The following is a 25,741-nucleotide window of genomic DNA, read 5'->3' as shown; positions in this document are numbered from 1 at the left end:
CCTTCTTGTTAAACCCATTGGCCCTGTACCTGCCAAAAGCTCCCTAGTCATCCCATTTTAGAAATCTGAATTCTGGGATTGTGTCTCCCCACTGAGAGAACTGAAGAAATTTTCTTCTGTTCTTCCACTAATTTCTGCAGCAGTAGAAATCTGTTTTAGGTCTAGTGATATGACTATTAAAGTATTTGTATATTAAATATGTAGAATGTTTACAATTGTTCTAATCAGATAGACCCTAAGGTCAACAGTGAAAAAATATGTCTTATTTATTATGCCATTAGACAGGAAAATCTGAAGAATTATTGAGTGCTCTCGGTTGCCATGGTTTCCCTCCAACATCGGACTGTGAAGAACTACTGATAGAATATCTGGAGGTAGAGGACAGTGAAGATCAGCAACTCATGCCAAGCCATGACAATGGTCATCCCAGTAAAAATGCAAAAATGATAGCCAAGGAGACAGACAGTGACTCAGGCCGAGGAAGCTGTGATAGCCCTTCTCTGCTTTCTGAGAAGTGCAGGGAGTCCCGTGCCATTCTATCAACACTTCAAACCCAAGACATAAGAGATGTTCAAGAAAATAATGGAAGAAGGCATTGGGAAACTCAGTGTATAGCCTCAGAACAGAAAATACTCCTTTTTAACAATGAGAGTACAAAATCGCCCATATGGCCTGCAGCTCAGTTACCCGATAATCAGCCTCCTATGTTTGCCTACCACAGTACTGTAGATGTGCATAAGATAACACTGTGTACCATAGATGTGAACATTGCACCAGTTTTGGTGGAAAATGAAGAACAGCATCAGCCACAATATCCTATCACTGAAACTGTCCACGACAACATGGAAAAGCACAGAGAGGTGGAGAATTTGTATTCCAAAACTGACCAAACCACAGTGCAGGTCAAACAAAACAGACCTAATGACAAATCACCTTTTTCGAAGCCTAAACTAATGGATTATGTAGAAGTTCACAAAGTCAGACAAGATGAGGTGGCAGCAGTGTTACTGAAACATAAAGAAAATAGTGGAAAAATTGAAAAATACACTGTTCCAGGAACCAGCAAAGAATATACCAAGGTCTCAACCGTTGTAGACCATAATATTCTGGTATTAATGCCAGATTCACGCATCCAGCACATACCTGTGTCTCAAGAACCTGCAATGGAAATGTCTCAGAACCTTCAGCAAGGTCAGACTGAGAAAAATATGAGCTACTGTCTGACAGTTCCAAGCGAGTGCAAAAGAGAGACCAGCGCATCAGAGTACATGGACCCATCTTCCTTTATACCCGCCTTTAAATAAGTAGTAGTTAGTACAGTACATGCTTAATAGTTACGTACTGTGAAACCGCACCACTTAGCAAACAGTTCCTGAAAACAGCCCAGCCTCCTGTGTGTATTATACAGAAAATAAGCTGTGGGTTGAGGTAGTAATCATGGAAGCAAACCTTGGATCATTAACATATGTTTCTGACACAGGGAAATGGGGAAACTGATACTATCTGCCATTAAAAATACATTACAAACAAATTATTCAGCTCTGCAGATCCTCAATTAGTTGATTAAACCTGCAGATTCAACAAAGATTAAAATTCTTGTGGGGCAGTCAGTACACGATAGTGATCTGAGCAGTTCCTAAATCAGATAAATCACTGCACAACAGCATTCTGATCTACAATGTCTTTTTTTCTGAATGTATTCTGACACTTCATATTTTTTCTCAACCCTTAAAAAAGGAGCTCTTATGTGCAACAATTCATAGGTAAAAGAGAATACATCCAAAACATTACAGTTAAATAATAAATTCTTCTAAATATCGTCATTTTGTTTCAGTGTGTCAGAAAACCTTGCAACCCATTCATATCCTAGTCCAGTCAAATCAAACATAAAAAGAATAGCAGGACAATATTTGATATACTGCCTTACTGTATATAATATACAATTCCACTTTAGTACAAGCCCATGTACTTAACAATGTATTTTAAATGCTATTTTTCTATTACCAAAAAAAAAAAAAAAGGCAAAATAAAGTATTTTTTAATTTCCCAATGCTATTTAGCTACTTAGAAGCTTTTCTGTTCTGCTGAGACAGCAGTAGCAAGTAAAGCTACCATTTCTATAGAAAGCATAAAATTAAACTTTATACTACTTAAAAATATGAAGTAATTTCTAAACTGTATTTCTAATATATTGCAGATATATTACAATTTGAATTGTAAATTATTTATTGCACATGTTTTTTATCACCTTTAATGATAAAATGAAAATAGATTCTAGGTTTTGAGAGCAAAGCATCTTTCCCACTGAATTTCTACTCTGATGCCAGTCATGAATGGAATAGTGTTCTCCTGCATCCTTAGACTTTGCACTTTTCTCTGAGCCTGGAAGGAAAGTTTGAAGTGGAATTTTTCATAATGAACTTAACAATAATAATTATGGAATCCAGCCTACAAAGTAAAAGATACAAAGCATGAAATCTGAGTCAGAGCTCTGCTAAAATAGTGGTGGGAATGAGAAAAGGAGTCCATGGGATAGACAAATGTCCCTGGAACAGCAGTGGAACAGTGAGGATTCTTCACGTCCCATGTAACAAAAGGCAGAATCAAAATTATACCGGAATGGCTCTGAACTTACTGTGGTCCTTCCTTTTTTAAACAAAAGTTTAACTTACTCCAGGAAAGTGTGACCAAGTGATGACTGATTAAAACTGGGCCAAGTATTTAGCCAGTATCGGTGGCTTCAGGGGAAACTGGAAATGTAAGGTAAGGGAAATTGTACTGTACGCATCAAGGAAAGTGTATTACTATAGATGAGCTCTCTTCTGTTTCTGTCCTTCCTTTACATTTCTCCAGCTTTTCATGGTTTTGTGCACTGAGCCAGCCTTCCTGCAGTATTGGGTAACCTGCTGCAGAGCCAGCCAAAAGAGACTTTCACATTTTGAGGGTCGCAGAAGGCCACACCTCATTTGGCAGACCAGCTTCTCATCTTTTACCTTCATGACATGGAACCACTCAAGTACAGATCAGCCAAGCTGTCTAGCCCTTCAGCTGGCAGGACTTCAGAATTTACCTAATTATCTGTGTGTCTGTAAACATATGTGTTAGTGTATACCAACATTTACTTTCGGCGTCAAATTTAGAGACTGTGGCCTCTCTACAAGCAACATGCTGCCCACTTCCAGAGGTTGATCAGAGCAGTCTGGATGCTCTGTTGAATGTATAGGGAGGTTTTCTTAGATTCTTAGTTCAGACACTTATTTATCACTTGAAGACGTTAGATGGCTACTCCAGAGAGCAGCCAGACATAAAATTTTGTTTAGTTATAATTAACAGGATAATTTTACTGTAGCATTTGTAGTATATCTTGCAAATTTTCTGGGGATATTAAAAATACTACAAAGAAACTTTATCAGCTCTATCAGTCAAGACTGGAATGATTTGCAGGGCAGCAATTTGTGTGTGTGCATGTACGTATGTAATACAATAACATATTCTTTCTGACAGTGCTTCATTTACACTTCAGTTTTCTGACTGAATCTGACAGAGCTGATCCAGATCAGCCACATTCTCTTTTCTTACAGATAGCCATATCTGAGCCAAGCTGTTCTTTTTTCTCCTAATGCTGTGCATAAAGACATGCTGCTACAGGCCTTCCGTGGTGCATCTGGTGATGCAAAGAGGCTATAGAATCTTATCAAACCACAGCATAAAGATTTTCCATATGTAGTGGATTTCTTAGTGAAAACCCAGGTGATTATATGATGTTACAAACTGAAGAAAGCAGGGGATAAGGTGTCAGCAGCAGGCTGTTGCTGTCATATCAGTTACGTTGGACCAGAGGCAAACAGACACAACTTTTAGCAGATTATTCATCCTGCCTAACTGTAGGTATCTATATGTGTACCTCCAGTAATGCACACAGAAAGAGAACTGAGTAGAAGAGTTTCTATGCTTTGCCATAAATTGGTACTGAAGCTGCAAAATAACTGTAACGTAAATTACATTGTGAGGTGTAGATTCTCTCCCACCTTTGCTGATGAATATCTCAATGTGCCAGATCATTGTGGCTTTCTGTGAAAAAGGAAGTTCAGACAGAGTAGAAAAGGTGCATTTGCCCGTTGCTCTGATGTAGCTAAGCTTTTTGAGGGATTTGCTAGCTAAGTACAATTTGAACACTAATTTCATTACTATCTTATTCTGTAAGCTGAACAAATGTGTAGGTTGATTATTTTTCCCTTGGATTTGTTTTTATTTTCCAAAACACCTTGTTACGCCCCAGGTGGAAGCAACACCTTCTGAAAGTGGCCTTTAACATCTGGAAGTATGTTAAGAAGAGAATAAACTAGTGTTCTGTAAAATCAGAATAACTTTCAGCTAAGTGTGTGGGCCTTTGGATGTTCAAATATTTCATTCCTTCTGTTTGCAACAATATTTTTGCTTGTAGCTCCTTAAGGAATAGGTTTTTATTAGGAAATAGATGAGATTTTGCAGCAGTTGCACAAAGTTGATTGTTGTAAAATTACAACACACCAGTGGGGATTAACAGGCTCTTAACACCTCCTTTGATATAGAGAGGGGTGCAGTATGTAACAGAAGTTACACCTAGGAAAGGGAATTGACCCTCTTAACTCTTGCACCATTGAATTTCTTACTTTGCATAATTATTTGAAAATTTTGAACAATGTTTTCAATGTCAAATTTATGCATGCATCACTTAAAGTATGAATTACTTTTTAGTAGCATAAAAGCCCTAAAAGGAAGCATGAAGACTCTTCAGAAATAATTAATTTTATAGAATTCATAACATTTAATATATACATTTTTAATTCATTACCTTTCCTTTATACTTGGACTAATTTTGTTAACAGTTTTTCTTCAGTATTGACAAACATGACTCATCTCAAATTTTCTAATTAGGCTTTTTTCTTTAGCAAAGACATATTTGATGTACAATTTTAGTATTTCATTGTAATATTTGTGACTTTTAAATAAATACAATTTACTGAAGTAGGACATGTGCTCCCAAAACTCACCGTCACATAAAACACAGGCTTGTAGAATGGTCTTGATGATACTATGTAACTAAAAACATTATTTAATAAAAATTCAGTAAGTTGATCTTATACAATACTAGCAAGAGGATATGTGTGTTTATGGAACAAACTGTAAAACAAATATGTAATGATAACTGATTTATCTTAAAGCAGTGAATTCTGTGGCATATCTGTTTATGTGTCTGTGTTTAATGGCTGGAAAATATGCAGTTGCTTTCAATGTCATTGAAGTATTTAAAGTGTAGTAACAGCAGGTGTTCAAAGTGAATAAGTAGAAATTTTTTGTGATCTCTGAAGCATTGTATACATGGGGTTCACATCATGAAGCCTATAAATGTATTTCAGAGTTTTTCATTAATTGTAAACAATTTGAAGGTGTTGTGCAAGGAAACCAAAGTCATCTAAGCCAGTTGTTAGGTATTACTCGTCTTCTACAAAGCCATAAAGACAAATGAAATTAAAAAGTGTCATGAGATCAAGCATCATATTCTCAAAGAGTTGCTACCTCAGATTATTTTTTTGCTCCCTTTAAAAAGGCAGAAAATATTTTACTTCTTGTATCAAATTGTGAATAATTCTATCAAGATTTTTAAAATCTTATTCATAATGTTCAAATTATTTTTGTTAACTAACAGCTTGTCATGCTTGTCAGTGCAGAAACGTCACTTATGTTGCACTGGTATTACTAGGGTGGGATATTTGAGATGTGTAACATAATTATATGTTTTTAATATGAAAAAATAAGAGAAATTTCTGTCTTGTTGGGAAAGCCATACTGACCAGATTGGCAGCCAAGCATGAGTCCCTTTTCTGGGCTGAAAAGTTTTTTGCCACTGCCGGTCTGCCCAGATTGTTAGGACTGAATGAGCTGAGTTGACAGAGATGCTCTGATTCTGGATCTCAGCAATGGAACTGAGCTTTTATCACTAGTTCCTGTTTATTGTAGAAAAACCTGTTTTCAGCTGAGTTCTGTAAAGTAAATCTTCAAACTCCATCCCTAAATGAGTGAAAATGGAGACTAGCCCTGCTGTCAACTATCTCAAACCCTCATACTAAATACAGACTCCTGTGGATGTGGAAAGGTGGACTGAATTAAATTAATTGGAAGAGTCTTGTGGCCCTGCCTTGAAAGCCATTTTAAAACAAATATGGGAATTCCTTCATTTTTCCTGTGTATGTCAAGCAGGAGATTAAAGATAAATGGACTACATAAATACATAGTATATGGGGATATAAAGTGAGCTTAGTGATTGGAAAAGGGACACAGTTGCAGAATAGGAGTACAGTCACTACAGGATGGTATATAGGTAGGTCATCAGAGAAATCGGGAGGATAAACATGCACTGAGAGGGAGGAAGAAGAGCAAATGGAAGCAAAAGAATCAAATATAAGAGTAGGTAGGGGGAAAACGGAAACTAGTAGAAGAACAGTGATGAGTTTCAGAGGGAAAAAAAAAGGAAGATAAGAAAATACTTTTATATCAAAGTGGGGATATGCACAGCTACCTGAGATAGTCCACAAAAGTAATAAAGCCTTTTTAAATGCTAAAGAGTTGGCAAAACACTGAAATTGGCTACTATGGATCAATGATTACATACGAGCAGAAAAAGTCCTATACATGAGAAGTGGTCATTCAGTTCTATCAGTTACAGGATTTTCTTCCATGTATCTAACATTGGTCCCAGGCAAACAGAATATTTAAAGAGGTAGATCCTTCAAGTCATCTGCTGTTGTATTTTCTACATTCCTAAGGAAAAAATCCAGAGAAATTAAGTGTACCACATTGTTTTTAAAAGCAACCTTCAATTTTCAGACAGATCTACAGATGAGACGTATCTATCTATTTACATTGCCTCACACATAAGCCTATCATTCTTAAGCATTCTTCTATTTTTTATTTATTAAAGAAAATGTAATGACCTGGAAGCTCCAAGAGAAAAAGTACTTTGGGGATACTGCTAAATAGTCTGTTGGAATTTCTGGGCATTGTTTAGTTTGTACCTGCGACAATTTATCTGTTACATTTTCCTTAATCACAAAGTCCCTGTCTTCGTGATAAATTTAGAAAATTACCAAATCAGGCGTACAATATAGCTCTCCCATTTAAGCTAAGTTTGTAAGATAAACTATTCTATCTCTCAGAAGCTTAAGAGGTTGGTGTGTAGAGCAGTTAGAGATAAGAAAGTCCTTTTATACATCTTCCTCTTTTTATTTCTGGAAGGTTTAACATCCTTTTCTACTTTGTGATGCTGCTTGTCTTGGACCTTGTCTTTATTTAACGTTTTTTTTCAGGACAGTGCTGCTTTTGGGTTTGTTTTTGTGAGCTGCTGAGTACCTTCACCTTATTTTGACATCTGTAGAAGTGGAAAGATTTCATTCCAATTACTACAAAAACTGGAATGCTCGGTTTTACAGACGTGTAGCCCTGAGTAGAATTTTTACAGGATGCTGTCCACTTGTAGAACAAACCGCTTCAGTAGGACAAGAAATGATATATGTCCAGGAAGAGGCAGATTTTTCTACATGTGGAATACATGCAGAAATATAATGATGTCAAATCATTTTTTCTTAATATTCATAATGCTGTAGACTACTTGTTATTCTCTTTCCTGTGTCTTTCATTCCAAAAGGAAGAGGAAACTACTGCTCTGCTACACTCAGAAAGAGCTCCTGGGCTGCATTAGTGGCCTACTTCCCAGCACAGAAAGAGATGATCCAGTATTTAAAGCAAACTTATTGCTATTTGCATAAATCATTTCATTGCTAGCCTTGCAATACAAGCCACGCATTTTTTCCATTACAGTTTCAGAAGCTGCATGCAATCTGGAACATCCAAGGTGTCGTAGTGTCATTACTGTAGCAACAGAATGACTTGAAGCACAATTATTCTATGAACCAGATCCAAATGTTTTGTAAATTTCTAAAATTTAATAAATTACAGAAAGTAGTTTTCATATGCAGTATGTACATTGGTTGGAGAAAACTCGTATAAAAATAGTTGCTCAGGAATTCTTCATTGTTTCTAAGTGTATTTGAAGGAAAATGCTTTAAAATGTATTTTTTTAAGTTCTTAATATTGAAAATGCTAGCTTTAATAAAATCTGTTAGCTATTTCACTCATAAGATCAATATTGTTACTGAACTCTGTAGCTTTCTGATGGACTTTTCAATCTTTTGGCATTGTAAAATCTCTTTGCAATGGTGTTTGCATTTCAATTTAATAAAAGGTCTTGAATAAAATTCACAAATTCTAGTTTTTCCATGAAATGTAAAAATTATAGTATAGAATATGTAACAAGAAAAAGGAAAAGTCAGTCATACTGGACAGTCTGTAGGACAGGCTCCCACTGTTCTGCATATAGAAGGCCCCATGACAGATCTGTTTAATCCACTTTGCATGCACTGAGCAAGTGAAACAGTTAACACAGATGGTTTATGGACCAGGTCACAACTTTTGTACTCATGCTACTTTATGGCTCTTTGCATTGATGAACACAATCACTGAAATTCAGGGATTTCAAGTTAGTAAAAGTAAAGTTCAATTGAGAAAGGTTGAGCATTTGGCAGTACTAAGGTATGTAAGCACTGCCCTGGTTAGTTGAAAGTACAAATCTCCGAGCCATAGAATCACAGAATGTCCTGAGTTGGAAGTGATCCACAAGAATCACTGAGTCCAACTCCTGTCCCTGTACACAACAACCCCACAGCTCACACCATGTGTCTGAGGGTGTTGTCTGGTCTCTCCTTGAACACTGTCAGGTTTGGAGCTGTGACACCTCCCTGGGGAGCCTGTTCCAGTGCTCCACCACCCTCTGGGGGAAGAACCTTTTCCTAATGTCCAGCCTAAACCTCCCCTGGCATGTCATCCTGCCATTACCTCAGGTTCTGTGAGGACCCATTGCAGAAAGAGCAGGCAGTTTTCCTGCAAAACTGGGGCTGCCCCTCAGGGCAGGTGACATAGGCAGCCTTCTGCCTTAGAAACAGCTATGGCCACCAAAATCATTGTGAAATATCTTTCACTGGCAATTGTGACTAGTTACAGTGTGTGACTAGTTACGGTATATGCCAAGTACCATTCTATGGAACGCCGCCACAATTCTTCTTTTCATATTATGAGGAACTGAAAGGTAATTGAGGAGGGCAAGAGAGAGCTTCACACTTTTCCCATCCTTGTAGGAGGTTGTGCTAGAACTGTCTTCCGAGGAAGAAAATAAATGGGTCATCAGTTATCCCTTTCGTAACCTCTTTCAGTTTCTCTTCACCCACCTGGCTGTATTTAAAAGATAAAACCTCCTTCTGTTTTGTTTTTTTTTTTTTTCTCCTGATGTGGCTTTGCATGGCTGCTCTGCCTCACACACAGCCTGTCATGCCCCACTCGGGAGCGCATCAGTCACCATTCCATAAGGACAAAACTCCTCCACAGCCACTTCTTTACTTGGCACATGGCCAAACTTCACCAGAAAACAGCTCAAGGTGGGACAGAATTGGGTTACACCAAAGCTAACCTGCCAGCGCCAGGATACAGCCGTGGGCACCTGTCACAGTCCATTCGGTGGACTCATGATGGTTCATTTACCTTGATCTTGAAGTGCAAAATTAAGGCGACCAAAATGCCAGGGGGTTCTAATTCAATCAAACAGTGTAACTTCATTATTTTGCCCATGAAGGGGCACGCAATAGAGAAAGTGGAGAAAAAGGAAAGAAAAAAGGGAAGGAAGAGGATTATAGCTACCATCATGGGTTCAAAGGCGTCCCTATGGTCCCAGGTCCCGAACAGCATCCCGCCGGTCCTCCGTCGTGATCACAGAATCACACAATGTTAGGGATTCGAAGGGACCTCGAAAGATCACCTAGTCCAATCCCCCTGCTGGAGCAGGAACACCTAGATGAGGTTACACAGGAATGTGTCCAGGCAGGTTTTGAATGTCTCCAGAGAAGCAGACTCCACAACCCCCCTGGGCAGCCTGTTCCAGTGCTCTGGCACCCTCACCGCAAAGAAGCTTCTCCTCATATTTAAGTGGAACCTCTTGTGTTCCAGTTTGTATCCATTGCCCCTTGTGTTATCATTGGCTGTCACCAAGAAGAGCCTGGCTCCATCCTCATGACACTCACCCTTTACATATTTATAAACATTAATAAGGTCACCCCTCAGTCTCCTCCAAGCTAAAGAGAGCCAGCTCCCTCAGCCTTTCCCCATAAGGGTGATCCGTGGTCTTTTGGTGGGGAGATCTCAGCAAGGTTTGGTTAGGAACCGTCTTTCATGCCAAGCAACAGCACGTCACACCTCCTCTCTCCCATGGATTGAAGCCAACCTCTGCCTTCATTTCACAATCCAGACTTAACTGTGCAGGCCCAAAAAGTCCCCACTTCACTTGCCAAAACTTGTCTGCGCCTGCGCCGCCCCACGTTCAGGAGTCTCTTACTTCCTCCCTCTCATGTCCGCTGGGTAACCTCAAGACCCTCTATGAGCCTCTGTGCATGCGCCTCTCCATTGGCCTTAGTAACAAGGCGGAGGTGCAGCAAGTTTGGCTGGGGCAGCAGCTGAAATCCATCTTCTGGACAGCAGCTCTACAGCCCTATCTTGGTTGTTACTTGTAGTCCCAGGTATTGGAGACGCCATGTACCACACAGTTGTTTCTCCCAGGCCATTTGTTCCTTGGTACCTCTCCAAGTCCCTGATGGCAGTGTTGAGGCACATACTGTTCTTCGGACCGAGCCTTAGAGCACCCGAAGCCGTTGCAGCCAACGGCCGCTGCCCTCGAGGCCGCAGTAACGGTCTCTCCCGCTGGCACGTGCGGAGGCGCCCCGGGGGGCGGGGCGAGGGCTGTGCCCGCGGGGCCCGCCCCGCGCTGCTCCGATACCGACCGGCATGGCGGGAGCGATCGGGCGGCTGCTGCGCGGGCGCGGGTGCGGCCGCCGGCTGGGCAGCGGTAAGGGGCCGGCGCCTCAAGGGAGGCGGCCCGGCTGTGCCGGAGGCGGGCGCAGGGTCTGTCCGAGGCCCGGCGGCACGGGGCAGCCGCGGTTGCCCAGGTGGGCGCTCCCCGGGGCCATGAGGGGCTGAGCGGGCGGCTCCCGCCGTGGCGCTCGGTCCGCCGGGGTCGGCTGGAGCGGCTGCTGTGCACGGAGCCCGGGGGCCTGGGCGGGCCGGGCTGGACGGGGGAGGCCTGAGGAGTGGGGAGCGTGTCTCCCTGCGAGACCGCTCGGGGGAAGTTGGGTTTGCGGCACCGTGTTTGCACATGGAGGAAAGAAACACCTTCAGTATAGCTGTAGATCCCTGTGAAAGTGATTTGAAGGCAGAACTTCTCTAACTTACGGGTTTTAATTAATATTTTTGAGACTGGACTCCTGTTGGTGATTAATTATTGATGTGCTGTAAGTGGTTGTAAAGCAATTGACAGTACATGTCATTTATTTCAGGAAAATTTATTCTTCATTCATTTACATTTTAATGTGTTTTAGAAATTGTTTAAAATGTTAGACATTTAAAAATAGATCTGTCGTTCTCAGCAGATCGTGTTAGGGATGTGGAAAGTTAACGTATTTAAATGATAACTTTTGTGCTGCCTGCTCAATGACACTTCCAGTTAGATGGAAGGTAGGGCAGTGTGATGTTTTTAGGGTTTTGGAAGGACAGCACATTGCAGCGGGAGTTGTCAGGGCCCTGAGCAGCCTCACCCTGAGCATCTGCCTGTGACTGCAACTGCTGGCAGCCTTGCCACCATTCAGCCCCTGGTCCTGGCTCCTGGATGGACCTGGCACCTCTGCTGTAGCCTTGTCTCCAGCCCTGCTGCTCTTGACTGGACTACCCGGCTGCACCTCGGGACCTGATTCATCTCCTCTACTTAGGTGGGGCACTCTCAGAGGACCCTGCTTTGCCCACCTTCTTCAGGTCTATTGGGACTGTTCCCTGGTCCCCGAGAGCACCACCTGTGCAGCATCATCCTGGGCCCCTGGCTCATGCCTTTGTAGAGGATTCCTGCTCCTGCTGTTCCAGATATAACAATTTGTATTAGGGTTTTTTTTTTACATCTTCTTCTGTCAAAGTCTATGTGAAACTGAAAGTTCACTTTTAGCAGATAAGAGAGAAGCCCCCTTATTTTTAAATTGACATGTATTTTGCATTTGAAAATGTATGATACTTGATTATTTTTTCCCAAAAGAAGATCTCAGGAAAAAAAACAAAACAAAACAAAAGCAAACAAAAAAACCCAAACAAAAAAAAAACCCACCACGACCAACAACAACAAAAAAGGCAAAAAACAAACCCAACCCAAAACACATACCTTGTTTTGACTGTGGCTTCTGTGTTCTATAAACGAGCTTATTGAGAAACTCAGCTGTGCACTTTGATAAGCATTTGATAAATCTTTTACTATTTTGTAGTTGCCTTTAGGCAGCAGAAATGGAAAACAACTCTCTCCACACAAGCAAAAATGCCTCCTTGTGATTTTGTACCTGAAAAATACAAAGTAAGTCATACATATCATGCTGAATTTAAGTAAGACTTCATTACTAGGTATGAGTGATACGCTCATCTGCTAGTCAGTGCATTAAACATTATTATAAAATTTGTTTGTTTAGTGAAAACCCCGATATGTTATAATCAGGATATAACATACAGATGTATCCCTGTGGCAATTCTATAAATTATGACTGAATTGTTGATTTGAAAAACTCTAAGGAAGAGTGCAGAACAGCGATCTTATTTTAAAAGCTGAGTTTCAAAGGTTTGTAGAACCCTCTGTGTGGCAGAATTTGTTAAAATCTCTTCAGAAAACATAAATGTATACTGACTTTTTTATTCCACTCAGTCCTATTCGTATGAACGTATGCAGAAGATTCGTGAACAAAGTATTTCTCCTTCACTGCGAATGTATTACAAGAAGCCATTGTTGCTGCATCAAGGACATATGCAGTGGTTGTTTGATTACAAAGGACAAAGATACCTTGATCTCTTTGCTGGAATTGTCACTGTCAGTGTTGGTCACTGTCACCCGTAAGTTTGGTACTGTTTGATTTATACTGTAAAATACAACAAGAGATACTTATGTTGGTTTTGTTCTTTGTTAATCTGTGGCACTGTGAGCCTAAAACTAGGATGTAATTCACTAAATGTTCATGTATGTCTTACATTAAGGTCAATTTCCACTACATTTTGAATAATTTGTTCTTTTCGTCTGTATCTTAATCCCCCTGGAAAATGGTGCAGTGTCTGTATTTTCAGAATTAGCAGCAGGTAGGTGTGTCTATGTATGTGTGCACACCTGTGTTGAACTGAATACCTTTGTCTCTTCTTGTGCTACATGCAGGAAGGTAACTATGGCTACCCAGAAACAGCTTGCTCGCCTGTGGCATACCACTAATATCTACATGCACCCGTCAATCCAAGAATATGCTGAAAAGCTAACTTCTCTTTTTCCAGATCCACTTAAGGTACTTTGCTTCTGGCAGGAAGAGGGGCTGATGAAGGGGGAGGAGAGGAATCTGTTTATAAGAAATATTGAATATAAAAGTATTTATTTAATAAATGAGAGCCATGATATCTGTGCACAGAAAACCTGTGTGGAGACTTCAGCCTGTCAGATAAAGAGTCCTCAAAGCCTTTTCTTTAGACCCAGATGTAGACAAGCATAATATCCCAAGTTGTGGTTCTGTGGGTTCTGTCCTTCCAGTTGGCACTATGAAGGGGCATTACCATCTTAAAAATCACTGAAGAAACTAAGATGTGACCTATTCTTATATGTAGCCAGCCTTAGTTTGCTTGCTCATGGAAATTAAGAGTGAAAAATATTTGACAGTAACATGGTGAGGTTTACTGATATTTAAATAAATAAACCACATAAATGTCATGTTTCGTATACCAAGAAAAAGTAAGAAAAATATTGTGTTTGCTTTCAGGTAAAATAAGCTGGTCATAAAATGAAACTAGGTTAGTCGAAGAGTGTGAAGCTATTAGAATCTTAAAAATGGAAGAAGAGTTGAAAAAAATATAAAGCATCTGCATAGTTTAAGCAGTGGAGAATCTCAGTCACTTCTGAAAATTAACTTAAACAGCAGTGACACTAGAATTTGAGCAGTTTTCACCTCTGAGAACCTGTATTCAGAAATTTGTTCCCAATAGCAAGCTCTGCTTAACTGCTCTCTTCCATGGTCATGTCTGTGTATGTCATTCCTAGTAACTAACATTCAGGGGCACCGTACAGCCCTTTTTACCTGTGTGAAGTATGTCTCTATTCAGTCATGCTCAGTTTGACCCGGGCACTTTCATTTTTCTCTCAATTACTGTTCCATTCTTAGGAAAACCTGGAGACTCCGACTCCTAAAGATTTTCTGTACTCTCCCTGAGTAGATTGTCTTGGTCATAGTTTTCATCTGGAGTGTATGAACAATATTAGCTTTATTATTATGAAGTCACCTTGTGGTAGTGATAGGTTGTAGCTCATAACCTTACTAAATGACATGGTCCAATGCTGAACAAGGAGGTGGTGGTTGTGCGCTGTGTTGATCCTAAGCATTCTTCTGTAGGTGGTTTATCTAACAAACAGTGGGTCAGAAGCCAACGATTTGGCGATGTTCATGGCAAGGCTATATACTCGTAACTTCGACTTCGTCTGTTTCAGGTAATGGTGACAGATATTTACAAAACTCCTTTGTGTGGTCAGTCTCTCTTTACCTCAAGCAAGAAATAATAGAGAACTCTTTAGCCCCAGATCTATTGAAGAGAACACTATAAAATTATTTTATTTGACAAAGAGGAGTAAAAGAGGAGCTGAAGATTTGATACAGTATATTGGGACTAGTTTGCATACAAGGCACAACATGAAATTTTTGCTTTTGTTACTTAGAAAAGGATCTAGTCTCCATGTTCAGCATGTGCTTTGGTGGATCTTTGTTCAGGGCCAGAGCTGGCTTCAGCAATTGCTACTTTATTCCTTCATTCCACCCTTGCAGTGCCCCTCTTTGTGAGGGTACAAAGGTACTTCTGGCATGGCAGTGCAGTGAACCGCAGCAGGGAACTGCTCTGGCTGAAAGCTAGCCTGTTGGAAGGATTTTTTGGTTGGTTTGTTTTGCTGCTGTATTTTTCCGCCAGATCCCTGAGCCATAGTTCACTGTACAGGTACACAAACAGCTCTTCTGGCCTGACAACAGAGGTGGTGCAGGGAAGAGTGCTTTGTAAGCACCAGTGTAAGCAGTTGTTCTTCCTGTGCATCCCAGGCAGCCTCAAATACTAGAATAAAAGGCCTTCTTATGAAAAGCTCTATTGTTCTGTTATTCTATTCAGCAGAACATTTGGTACCCATCTATCTTGTATATTCTCATTAATGAACTTTTGCTTTCTGTACAAAACTGTCAGCAAACCACCATGTAGTTTAACAATTGGCAGCATCTGTTGGAGAGTGCAGCAGTTCCCAGGATTCATGGAACAGAGATGTTTGCTTTGTAGGGCTCAGGTGCTACAGCAGAACTTCATGAGGCACTGTCTGAATTGCTGTTGGTTCCAGTCATTGTTCTCTTCTTGCAAACATTACCTCACAATTTTAATATTTGAGATTTCAGGAAACCAATGCAGGTTTGCAGTCATGGATCTTCCAAAACCAGAGCAAAAAATGTCAGTAGGAATCTTCTTGTTTTGAGGGTAACAATGCACATTTTCCCCAATATTTTGTATCTCAGAAGCATGCCTTCTCAGAACTAATATTGCTGCAGTCTCTTCTTGGAAATGAGTGATGTTCATGTACTCTCTTTGTTTGCACAGAGGAGCGTACCATGGAGGCAGCCCATACGCGCTGGGATTGACATCTATTGGTCTTTATAAGCATGGTGTTGCCAATGGCTTTGGCTGCTCAACAGTGAGACTTCTATTATTTTTTAAAATAACCTGGGTAACCCAACAGTGTATTTGAATATGTCAAGAATTAGTACATTTTCTATCCTCAAAGCCACTAACTAAACTGCAGTGTATCTGCTCCTGCTGTGTAAGTAAAAGAAGAGGCTGAGTCCCTTTTCCTTCTCTTTATGCTAATTTGGAGTCAGAACAGCCATAACACGAGTGGTTGTGATTTACAGTGCTTTAGTCATGCTTGGTGCTTGCATGAAAGTCTGTGTAAGGTGCAAAGTAATAAAGCTCAGAACCCCTTTTCTCTAGTTTATTTTGACAAATCTGTGCAAGGCTGCTTTCAGATGGTCTGAAGTAGGTCATCCCCTAGAATAAAGAAAGTGTCCATCATCTCAGTAAGACAGGAGATGTAGCTGTTAAGGAGATCCGTTGGGGATAAGTGGCCACACGGTATCACCCTGCCCTTGAGCAGATGGGAATGACTTTCTGTCTGCTAGAAGCTGACATGTGCTGCTCTGATCTGTGTCAGTGATAGCACTGGCTATAGGAAGGCTTCTTTACAGCAGCCTCCCAACCTGGCTCGATATACGTGTTGCCTGCAGTCGCACTGTTTCGTCAGTAGTCAGGTTGAGAATGCTGGACTTCCCAATTTCCAATCTGTAATTACTCTATTAGATCTGGCTGCCTTCTTGTATTGTGCGGATTTTTATCATATTTCAGATTATTGAAGTATTTCTGGCAACTCAAATTGTTGCTGTTACTCTTAGATGATCAAAACTGCTGACTAACTTAAAAAAACAAAGCAAAGGAAATCACCAGTTGAGTGACTGTTGATGGAATAGTCTGAACTTATTTCCAAAACAAGTCTCTCTTCTACCATTTCTTGAGGGGGAAGTTTGATATTATTCCACACATGTTCTTCAGACAGGTCACTTGAACTAGGTATGCTCTTTTGCTCTAACAGACTTTTTTTTAGTCTTTTTCAGTAGTCATTCCTAAGCATGATCAAAACATCTCTTTGAAAGGTGTCATAAAATCTATAGCTATTTCTCTTATGCTTGACAGACAATGTTACCAGATGTTTTTCGTGGTCCATGGGGAGGCAACCATTGTAGAGATTCTCCAGTGCAAACTATTCGAAAATGCAGCTGTTCAGAAGGTTGGTCAATGACAAAAAGTATTTAGCTTTTAGATTAGAGAATACTAGAGGACTATGGAATAGCATATATTTACCTCCTCAGAATAGGTAGACCTCTAATTAGGATTTGCAAGGGCAACCAAAGAAAATATTGCAGAGAACCTCAGGCACCTGCTTGTGACTGGGAAAAGTTTTAGGCAGGTGACACCTCATATTCTCAAATTTCTTCTTAAAATCCTAGCTTCCGTTTACAGCATTTGTCATGATCAACGCTGGAACCTGGGGAACTCAGTATAGCACATCTGCAAGAACAGAAATGCTGACTGGGGTTTTCTGCTGTTTCTGAAGTTTTGACAGCTCTCCAGCTTTTGTTCTGGAATAATATAAATACTAAGGATAACCTGAAGCCAGTAGTAGGCCAAAAGTCTTATATGAGATGAAACATTCCATACATAGCACAATGTGAAAGCTCCTCTCCTGCAATTACAGTGATTTTTGCCACTGTTTCAACAGGTGTTCCTTAGTATTTTAATTAACATGCATACATAACATAATGTTTTCTCTTTAGCTTTGCCCTGTCTAGTGAATGGGAGCTTTAGCCATACTAACTGCTCTGTTTTTTATTTCAGTGTAGACAGGTGCGCAGCTGTATTCTCCAGAATCCTCATACCTGCACTAAACTAACAATTCCTTATGTCCTACGCTGATGTTATTAACCCGTGAGAAAGTGTCTGCTTATTCCTTTTGCTAATGAAGGTGATTCACAAACACTTTCTCTAACCTACAGCTTACTGACCTGTATAATGTGCAACATTTTATTGTCTGACAGCTTTGCCTTGCCGCTTTGGAACTGGCAATCCTTAGACTATAAATGGTTTAAGAGAAAATAAAGCACTCTCTCCTTTAGTTCTTAGCCTTTTATTCAGTATTTGAGAGATGACATTTACCATGCAGTCAAATAATACTTGTTGCTTAGATGTGTAATTTCATGTTCTGAAGTGAGTTTTATGTCATTTTAAGTAAATTCCCTTTGAACTATTTCCCCTGTATACAGGTGTTTGTCATGCAAATGACCAGTACATTGAACAGTTCAAAGATACTCTGAATACCTCAGTGCCAAAGACAATAGCTGGATTTATCGCCGAACCCATTCAAGTATGTAGTTTGCCATTTCTTGACTGTAATAGCAGAAACAGTGTGAAACACTCAAATCTGATATTTTTTAGCTACATCTTAAACACAGACTTCTGGTTATTTTTATTATTCTTAGATATCTTAAACACCTTAAATATTTGAAAGAATTGATACATTGTCTTAAAATTTCAGCTTTTGTCACTGATTTGAGTGGAGCTAGAATTTTGCTCATGAAGTTATACAGAGAATCATGATTAAACATATACACTTCTTCTACATTTAAATAGAGAGTATGGAGTGTGCTATTGTTTAGCTTCTAAAATCTTCATCCAAATTTCATGTTGTCTTTCTCGTTACTGTTTCTGTAAACTTTAACTCAATCCCACTTCCACCTCTTCCCAGCCATGTTGTCTGCTCTGTTTTTAGCAGTTGTCCAGCAAGTGCTGCCCAGAGGATTCATTCGGTGCTTCACCCGGATTTCAGAACTTCTGTATATGTGGTCCTTAAATAGGAAAAAGGGATAATATAGACTTGGAACCATAAAGGGAAGAAAAAAATTGTGAGAACTGTGACCTCAGAGAAAATTGGAGCTGTTCTCTGTTCTTGCTTTCTTCTAAGCCTTTACATACTTTACTCTTAAGAAGCCATTGCAGCCCAGATATAGGGTGGAATTGCTAATTCAAATAAAAAGTAGAAAGGTGAACAGAAATTGAAGAAACGGTGTTTTAAACCAATTAATGAAAAATGGGTCATGAATTCTCTGGTTAACTTTGTCATCACACACAGCTCCTGAGTTTCTCAGTGTGGAGGTTTTCAAGGTACATGTTTTGGCAGCTTATCTTTGATGGCTTCTGTCAGACAGTGATCCGGTTTACAGTATGGCCTCCTAAACATTTATAACAGCACAACTAATGGAACTGCAAACTGCCTTGTGGAATGGGAATAACTAACCTGAGCAGGAACTTTTTAAAGCAGTTTCACTGCTGAAGCCAGAAACTTGAGACATGTTGGTTTACTATTACTTGAGGGCTGCTGGCATTTTTTCTTATTGTAGCATAGTCAAACGGTGGAACTCCTGTTTCCTTGTCTGTTCCTGAAGAGATTGTCTCTTTTGTCTTGGCAGGGTGTTAATGGAGTTGTTCAGTACCCAAGAAATTTCTTGAAGGAAGCTTATCAGCTAGTACGGGAAAGAGGTGGCGTTTGTGTTTCAGATGAAGTGAGTTCTTTTGACATAAGACTTCTAGACTTTGAGGTAGCTCTGAAAGTCATCTTAAAGGAATCCAAGTGAATGAAAACTGGAAGCCTGGAAATAATCTAAATGAAATGCTGTATATCTCATAACTTAAATTTAACACAGTGCATCTTTCCAAGCATTGGAGCCTCCTAGTCTTACTTTCTTTATTCTGCTATGTGGTATTCTGATTTTAGACACAGGTACTTTTGTTAGCAGGCCTTGGTCCTTACCATTTGGAAGCAGTAAATTTACACAAATATGCAGGTAATAAATACCTGCTGTGATGTGAGGTGTGTCATGGTAACAGTTGCTCTTATGACTGTTGTTGGCATACATAGACTTTAGAGGGAGTTGATTGCTGTACCTTTGCGAATACGTTTATAAACTGAATTTGCTTGGCTAAAGCTAATAGTAGCAAACACTTGAAAGAGAGAGTGATATGTACCTCAAGCATTGCAGTAGAAGTCAGCAATCACAGAGTTGCAATTTGGAAGTGTGATAAGCAACTGCATTTCCTCTCCATTTTGAAATAGAAGCTGCAGCTTATTTATGCATCTCACCATGCATAAGACATGGTGATATGGTATCTCTTTCATATGTGAAAGAAAAACCCCATTAAAATAAACAGTACTTTGTGCAAAGCTATCTGAATAAGGATCCTAATGCGAGCTGACTCCATATGTAGTTGCAGTTTAATGCAAATCAGTAACAACAGAAATACAAGAAAAAAAGTAATCATATTGTTTTATGTTAGAAAGTGATGGGAATTTCTCTGGATTTTTCTCTTGAAAGGTACAGACAGGTTTTGGACGGACAGGCAGCCATTTCTGGGGATTTCAAACACATGATGTAGTCCCTGACATTGTTACTTTGGCAAAAGGAATTGGTAATGGCTTTCCAATGGCAGCTGTTGTTACAACAAAAGGTATACAATCTGAAGTGTTCTGTTCCACTAAGGATTAAAATAGAGCAAATACAAAGTATAGTGTACAATAATTACTTACTGCAGAGATGTATGTTCTAACAGCTGAGCTTTATTAATAATCCTTGTCTTAATCTATCTTTTGACAAACAAATTGCGTTCTCATTACTCACTTGTTCTACCAAGTGCTGTGCTATACCAGAGCAAAGCCTTATTTAAATGGGATTAATTGTATAACTGAAGCAGAGATGACCTTGTGAATCATTGGTAGAGCTGGTAATAGATCTTGGAAGTCCTCAACTGCAATCAACTAATCAATGTACTGCAGCACGTTAGTCAGCTACTTGATTCAAACAATGACTGGCTAAATCTAGTGAAGAAAATTTGTAGATGTCAGTTTAAGGGCACAACTGGCAGCCTATGTTAGAAGTGTGACTTTTTAAAAAGAGTCTGGATTTAACATCTGCTAGACACTATAGTTTTAGGAAATAATTACATTTTGCACAGACTGCTTGTAGCGAAAAAAAAAGATGTTTCTCTTGCATGGTCTCCAGTAGAATCAGGGTTGAAGCACAGCAAATTTAACTTAACAGTTAAGTTAAAGCAGATAAGTACTGATAACAAATGTAAGGCAACTGTAAGAGTGATCAGTGTTGTTCTTTTTATTTTAGAGATTGCAAGTTCCTTGGCTCAAAACCTTCACATTAATACATTTGGAGGAAGCCCTTTGGCCTGCGTAGTTGGAGCTGCTGTTCTTGATGTAGGAATAATGTTATATAAATGTGTATATTCCACACTCCTTCTTGTAGTAAAAAAGAAAAATCTCTACATTTATTCTTACTATAGAGTTATATGGGGGAGATTTTTTTAATAACAGTATGAAATACAGAAATATATGCATGTATTATACATACATAGCCATTATGCCCTATGTATAGAAAAAAATAAACTCCTAGTTAGTTCCACTGCAAAATTTCCATCCCTCTAGCAAGAACAGGAATTCTCTAATTTTGTTTTCAGGATCATCTTTCTTTGTCTTACTTATGTTCTTTACTTTGTTAATAAAAAAGTAGGAAACATTTTTGAGAAACAAAAGCTGTAGCTAAGTCTTTCATAGGAGTACAGAAATAAACAGCTAAACCAAATTTATTCTCTGGCACCCATGCTTAACAAACTTGTTTGGACTCCACACTTTTACCTTATGCCTAAAATGCCGTAATGACCAGATTTTTAAAAATACTTCAGGTTAGAATTCCTTTTGAAAAAAAAATCCCTCATGAAAAAGATAATATAAAAATTTGCAACATGTTTTGCTTATTACCCAGCAGAAAATCAGTCAGTGGGAGGAGGTCACTATTTAATTTTTCTTGATCGTGTACAGACCCTTTTTCCTTCAATCTCGCTTCATTACAGCAGACACTGTTTCTGCTCATGTTACTTTCCTGAGTGTTTTGAGGTTTTAAGCTGTTCTATAAGATGGCTGGTCATATAAATAAAAACATTTTGAAAAAACAGTTTACAAATAAGAAAGTCTGAAACTCTGTTTTAGGCTTTTTAGATCTGAAGTACCTTGGAGCCTGGATCTGAAATAATTCCAAGGAGATGGAGAGGGAGAGGAGAGATTTTCTTAATGAATTTTCTTAATGAATTTTCTTAATGCAAATGTTAAGTTCATAAAGCTGTTTGTGCATGTCATTGCTGATACCTGGCTGCGTGTCTGAACTGTGATTAAGGAGAGCAGAGTAAGTAACCAAAAAGCCCAATCGTGATTAAAAAGTATGGTGTTGATGAATCTAATTAAAACACCCAAGTTGTTTCCTAAAAGGCTGCCTAGTACACGTAGGTATGCCTTGTCAAATTATCCTTTTTTCCATGATATTGGAGAAATAATTAAAATATTTCTGGTAAGATTTTGAAAATACACCTATTGGCCAGGTATTTTTCAGTTATGACTACATTTGAGCAGGAATTACTGGTTTATGTTTATGGAATAATAAGTAAGAGGTGAAAAATACCACAACATCAAAATATTATGTTCAATTGTACTCTGATGCCTTTTGAGGACTGTAAGAGAAGAAAAATGTAAGGACTGTAGTAGTGAAGGAACATATTCTGGAAGGAAGTGAGCTAACCATAATGTTTCATCAAGCTAAATGGGGATTAACCAACTGTACTGGAAGCCTGTCCTGCAAAACTGTCACTGTGCACCATTTTAACCAGGCTATTGAAGAAGATGGTCTACAAAAAAACAGTGAGGATGTGGGAACTTATATGCTACTGGAGCTGGCTAAACTACGGCATAAATTCGAGATTGTTGGAGATGTCCGTGGCAAGGGACTTATGATTGGGATAGAAATGGTGACAGATAAGGTTAGTAATTTACTTTATTCCCTTCAATTTACAGTGTCGTTGAAAGCTTTATCACATTTTATTTCAGTTGGAGTAATAGGAACATTTTATATTAAAAAACAGTTAGTGAAGTGAGAAAACATAACTCTGGTTAAAAATTAGCCAGGACATTCCAGCACTCAAAATATTTCACAAGCTTTGAGAAAACACTGAATTGTGTACCTTAATTGCATAAACTCATCTTAAAAAGCAGATAAGTTATGCAGGTAATGTTTTCAGTCAGAGATAGAGATGGGATTTATTAGAGAGACTGGAATATACATCTTTTTCATATAACTAATTTAGAATACCTAAGTGAAGTTTAATGTTCATTTTCCTTAGGACAGTCGCCGCCCTCTTCCAGCTGAGGAAGTCAGTCAGATCTGGGAGGACTGTAAAGACATGGGGATTCTGATCGGCAGAGGAGGACTCTACAGTCAGGTACTGAACCTCTGGTTACATAAAGCTTATTTTCTGTGCTGGTGAAAAACATGTCATTTCCCTCAAGCCAAATTAATTTAGTAAATAAAGTAGAAAACATATGCTCTTGGGAACTAGCTCTGTTTAATTTTGCATAATTTACGAATTCAGCAGGAGCTATTTGTTTCCTTTCAAGTATGCTGAACTAACTCTAAGCTTGCAATTTTCCTTTAGAGGGATGATCTCCCCTAGAAAAGCAATGTACTATAATGTGTGTAAATCAGAAGAAATAGGCAATATTCAGGTCTGCTAAGTCTTTGCTACTGTTTAGGTTATCGTCTCAGCTGTTAGCACAGAGCAAGTGTGGTTTTGCCAGTTCTTTCATTCTGGAGAGCTGATAGCATTCCACTGGATGATAATTTCAAATGTTATAAATAGCATGTTTAGCAATGCAGCCTGAAAGTGAAAATCTCCTGTGAATGGGCATCAGCCCACCCCAATGGAGGATGCATCATGCTGTACCCAGGGCACAGTGTCACCAGCTTCTTCCAGCATGAGAATTAACAGCAGAGAGTTGCCCCAGGGCTGGTCAGTTCGATGAACCTCTCTGACAGAGAAAGCAGCTCCAGTATTGAATAGATGAACTATGGCTAAAATAAATAGGACACTGCATCTGTCGCCTCATCAGTTCATCCACAAGGCACAGACAAGAACATGGGTAACAGGCTGCAGCTCTGAGTGCAGTAAAATCTGATTCTGTCTCATGAGAGTGCTGTTCACCTGTGAATTTCTCTGTTTATCCGTTGGATTTTGTGGGCGGGAGAGACCGATATTCCACTCTTCCTGCATAAAGTCCTGGGATACGATGACAGAAAAAATTAAACTGAAAGTATAAGATTCTTATGGAAGTTAAATACTCTTGGAAACATTATAATATAGATCAAACATTTGGATTTGAGAACCTAAGTTCTTGACAAGTTGAACTGTGCAGAGAACCCTTTCTGATCAACATGCATTGAAACTATAGTACTCTAAATGAAAGTTAGCATTTAGTGATTCTTTGTTACTACATTCTCTTAGAAGCCTTAAAAAAAACCTGTAGTATAAGAGTGAATCAGCTGACACAATGCAGAAGGCTGCCACTCACCATAGGTATTACTTTTCCCTGTGGCAAAGCTGCCAAAAAGGAAGATACACTTATGTCTCTGTTCTTTCTTAGTACAAACCCATCTAATGTTTTATACTAGCTCTGTTTGGAATAACAGAGATGCAAATGTGACCTACTCTAGTCAGGTCTCTTTTGGAGGCAGTTGCTTTGTCACAAGAGTGAAGTGAGGAGTTGGATGCAGCCAAGACCAAAATTGCCCCACTTCAAAATGCATTTATAAGAAGCCTCAGTCCCTACACTGCTATTCTCCCACAATATTATTTTTCACACTTCTGGTTAGATTTTTGGGGGCAGAAGGTGAGCACTAACCCGGATGGGCTGTTAGAAGCTGTATTTTTTTCCATGCAGTGTTAAGGATTTCCGGTTTTTTTCCCGTTTTTAGACATTCAGAATTAAACCACCTATGTGCATTACTAAAAAGGATGTCGACTTTGCCGTGGAAGTATTTCATACTGCTTTACAGAGACACATGGAAAGAACAGCTGCAAAATAGACTTGTTTCGTTACATGAGATGCACACAGAACCCCTGATAACTTGTCAACCAGACTCCGCACTGATCTGCGCTGGATAAGAAGATCATAATCCGAAGCTGAAGTACTTGTTCAATATCATAAGAATAGTCTGATAGATTGAGCGTTTAATAGGCTCTAATCTGTTTTGTAAACATACAGTTCAGTTCTACAGTAGTGTCATGTATTAGCTGTACACCTATTCTAGCATTAGCATAAAAAAAACTGATTGGATTAACTGACTATCAGATGAAGAGGCAAACATATATTCATCTTTTATCAAAGAAAGTAATATAAAAATTAGTCATTTTTAGAAAGAGTGATAGGAAAATAATAAAGTTTGCTTGAGAAAGTACATGTTGTTGGACTCTGTAGCATCTACAGTCGCCTTGGGGGTGGTACTGGGGCTGCTGTGCACTGCAGCATTTACTGCTGGTTCTTAAATGTGTTTTCACAGAAGCACAACACACCATGAAATGGCTGAGTGTTGGTGGAGGAAGATCTGGTGCAGAGCTGGCTGGGACCAGTGCAGGGTAATCCCCGACTGCCTTCCACTGCTACCCCCACTCCTGAAATCTTTGCCCACTAACAGAATCTTCTTGGTTGGAAGAGGCACTTGAGATCAAGTCCAGCCATAACCTAACTCTGGTACTAAGCCATGTCCCTAAGAACCTCGTCTATGTGCATTTTAAAAATCTCCAGGGATGGTGAATCCACCACTTCCCTGGGGAGCCTGTTCCAATGCCCAGCAACCCTCTCTGTGAAGAAACGTTTCCAGATATCCAGTCTAAACCTCCCCTGGCACAACTTAGGTCGTTTCCTGTGGTCCTATCACTTGCTACCTGGGAGACCAACACCCTCCATGCTACAACCTCCTTTCAGGTAGTTGTAGACAGTGATAAGGTCTCCCCTCAGCCTCCTTTTCTCCAGGCTGAA

At 39.5% G+C, this 25,741-nt stretch overlaps 2 protein-coding genes across 18 annotated transcripts in view; both read left to right on the top strand.

Moving 5' to 3' along the window:
* PRLR (prolactin receptor) overlaps window positions 1-8,302 on the top strand; it is a 151,211-nt gene extending 142,909 nt beyond the window's left edge. For 14 of the 16 annotated variants that reach the window (XM_065045130.1, XM_065045133.1, XM_065045135.1 and 11 more), the window contains one exon: window positions 282-8,302. In XM_065045130.1, the coding sequence (XP_064901202.1) occupies window positions 282-1,304 (1,023 nt within the window). In that variant the 3' untranslated portion in view covers window positions 1,305-8,302. 16 annotated transcript variants of the gene reach the window in all.
* Window positions 8,303-10,657: 2,355 nt separating this feature from the next.
* Window positions 10,658-25,160, top strand: AGXT2 (alanine--glyoxylate aminotransferase 2). Of its 2 annotated transcripts, XM_065047554.1 has the most exons (14): window positions 10,837-10,984; window positions 12,438-12,523; window positions 12,866-13,050; window positions 13,364-13,487; window positions 14,580-14,674; window positions 15,811-15,904; window positions 16,957-17,050; window positions 18,084-18,184; window positions 19,287-19,379; window positions 20,190-20,322; window positions 20,991-21,079; window positions 22,540-22,689; window positions 23,050-23,148; window positions 24,678-25,160. In XM_065047554.1, exons 1-14 carry the CDS (start codon window positions 10,924-10,926, stop codon window positions 24,786-24,788), a joined length of 1,515 nt encoding a protein of 504 aa, XP_064903626.1. In that variant the 5' UTR covers window positions 10,837-10,923; the 3' UTR covers window positions 24,789-25,160. The 2 variants fall into 2 exon arrangements, with proteins under 2 accessions (XP_064903625.1, XP_064903626.1); XM_065047553.1 differs by lacking the exon at window positions 12,438-12,523 and having other exon boundaries at window positions 10,658-10,984.
* The last annotated feature ends 581 nt before the right edge of the window (window positions 25,161-25,741 follow it).

The sequence above is a fragment of the Columba livia genome, chromosome Z (genome assembly GCF_036013475.1).
Source record: "Columba livia isolate bColLiv1 breed racing homer chromosome Z, bColLiv1.pat.W.v2, whole genome shotgun sequence".
NCBI lineage: Eukaryota > Metazoa > Chordata > Aves > Columbiformes > Columbidae > Columba > Columba livia.
This window is presented reverse-complemented; position numbering and strand designations above follow the sequence as displayed.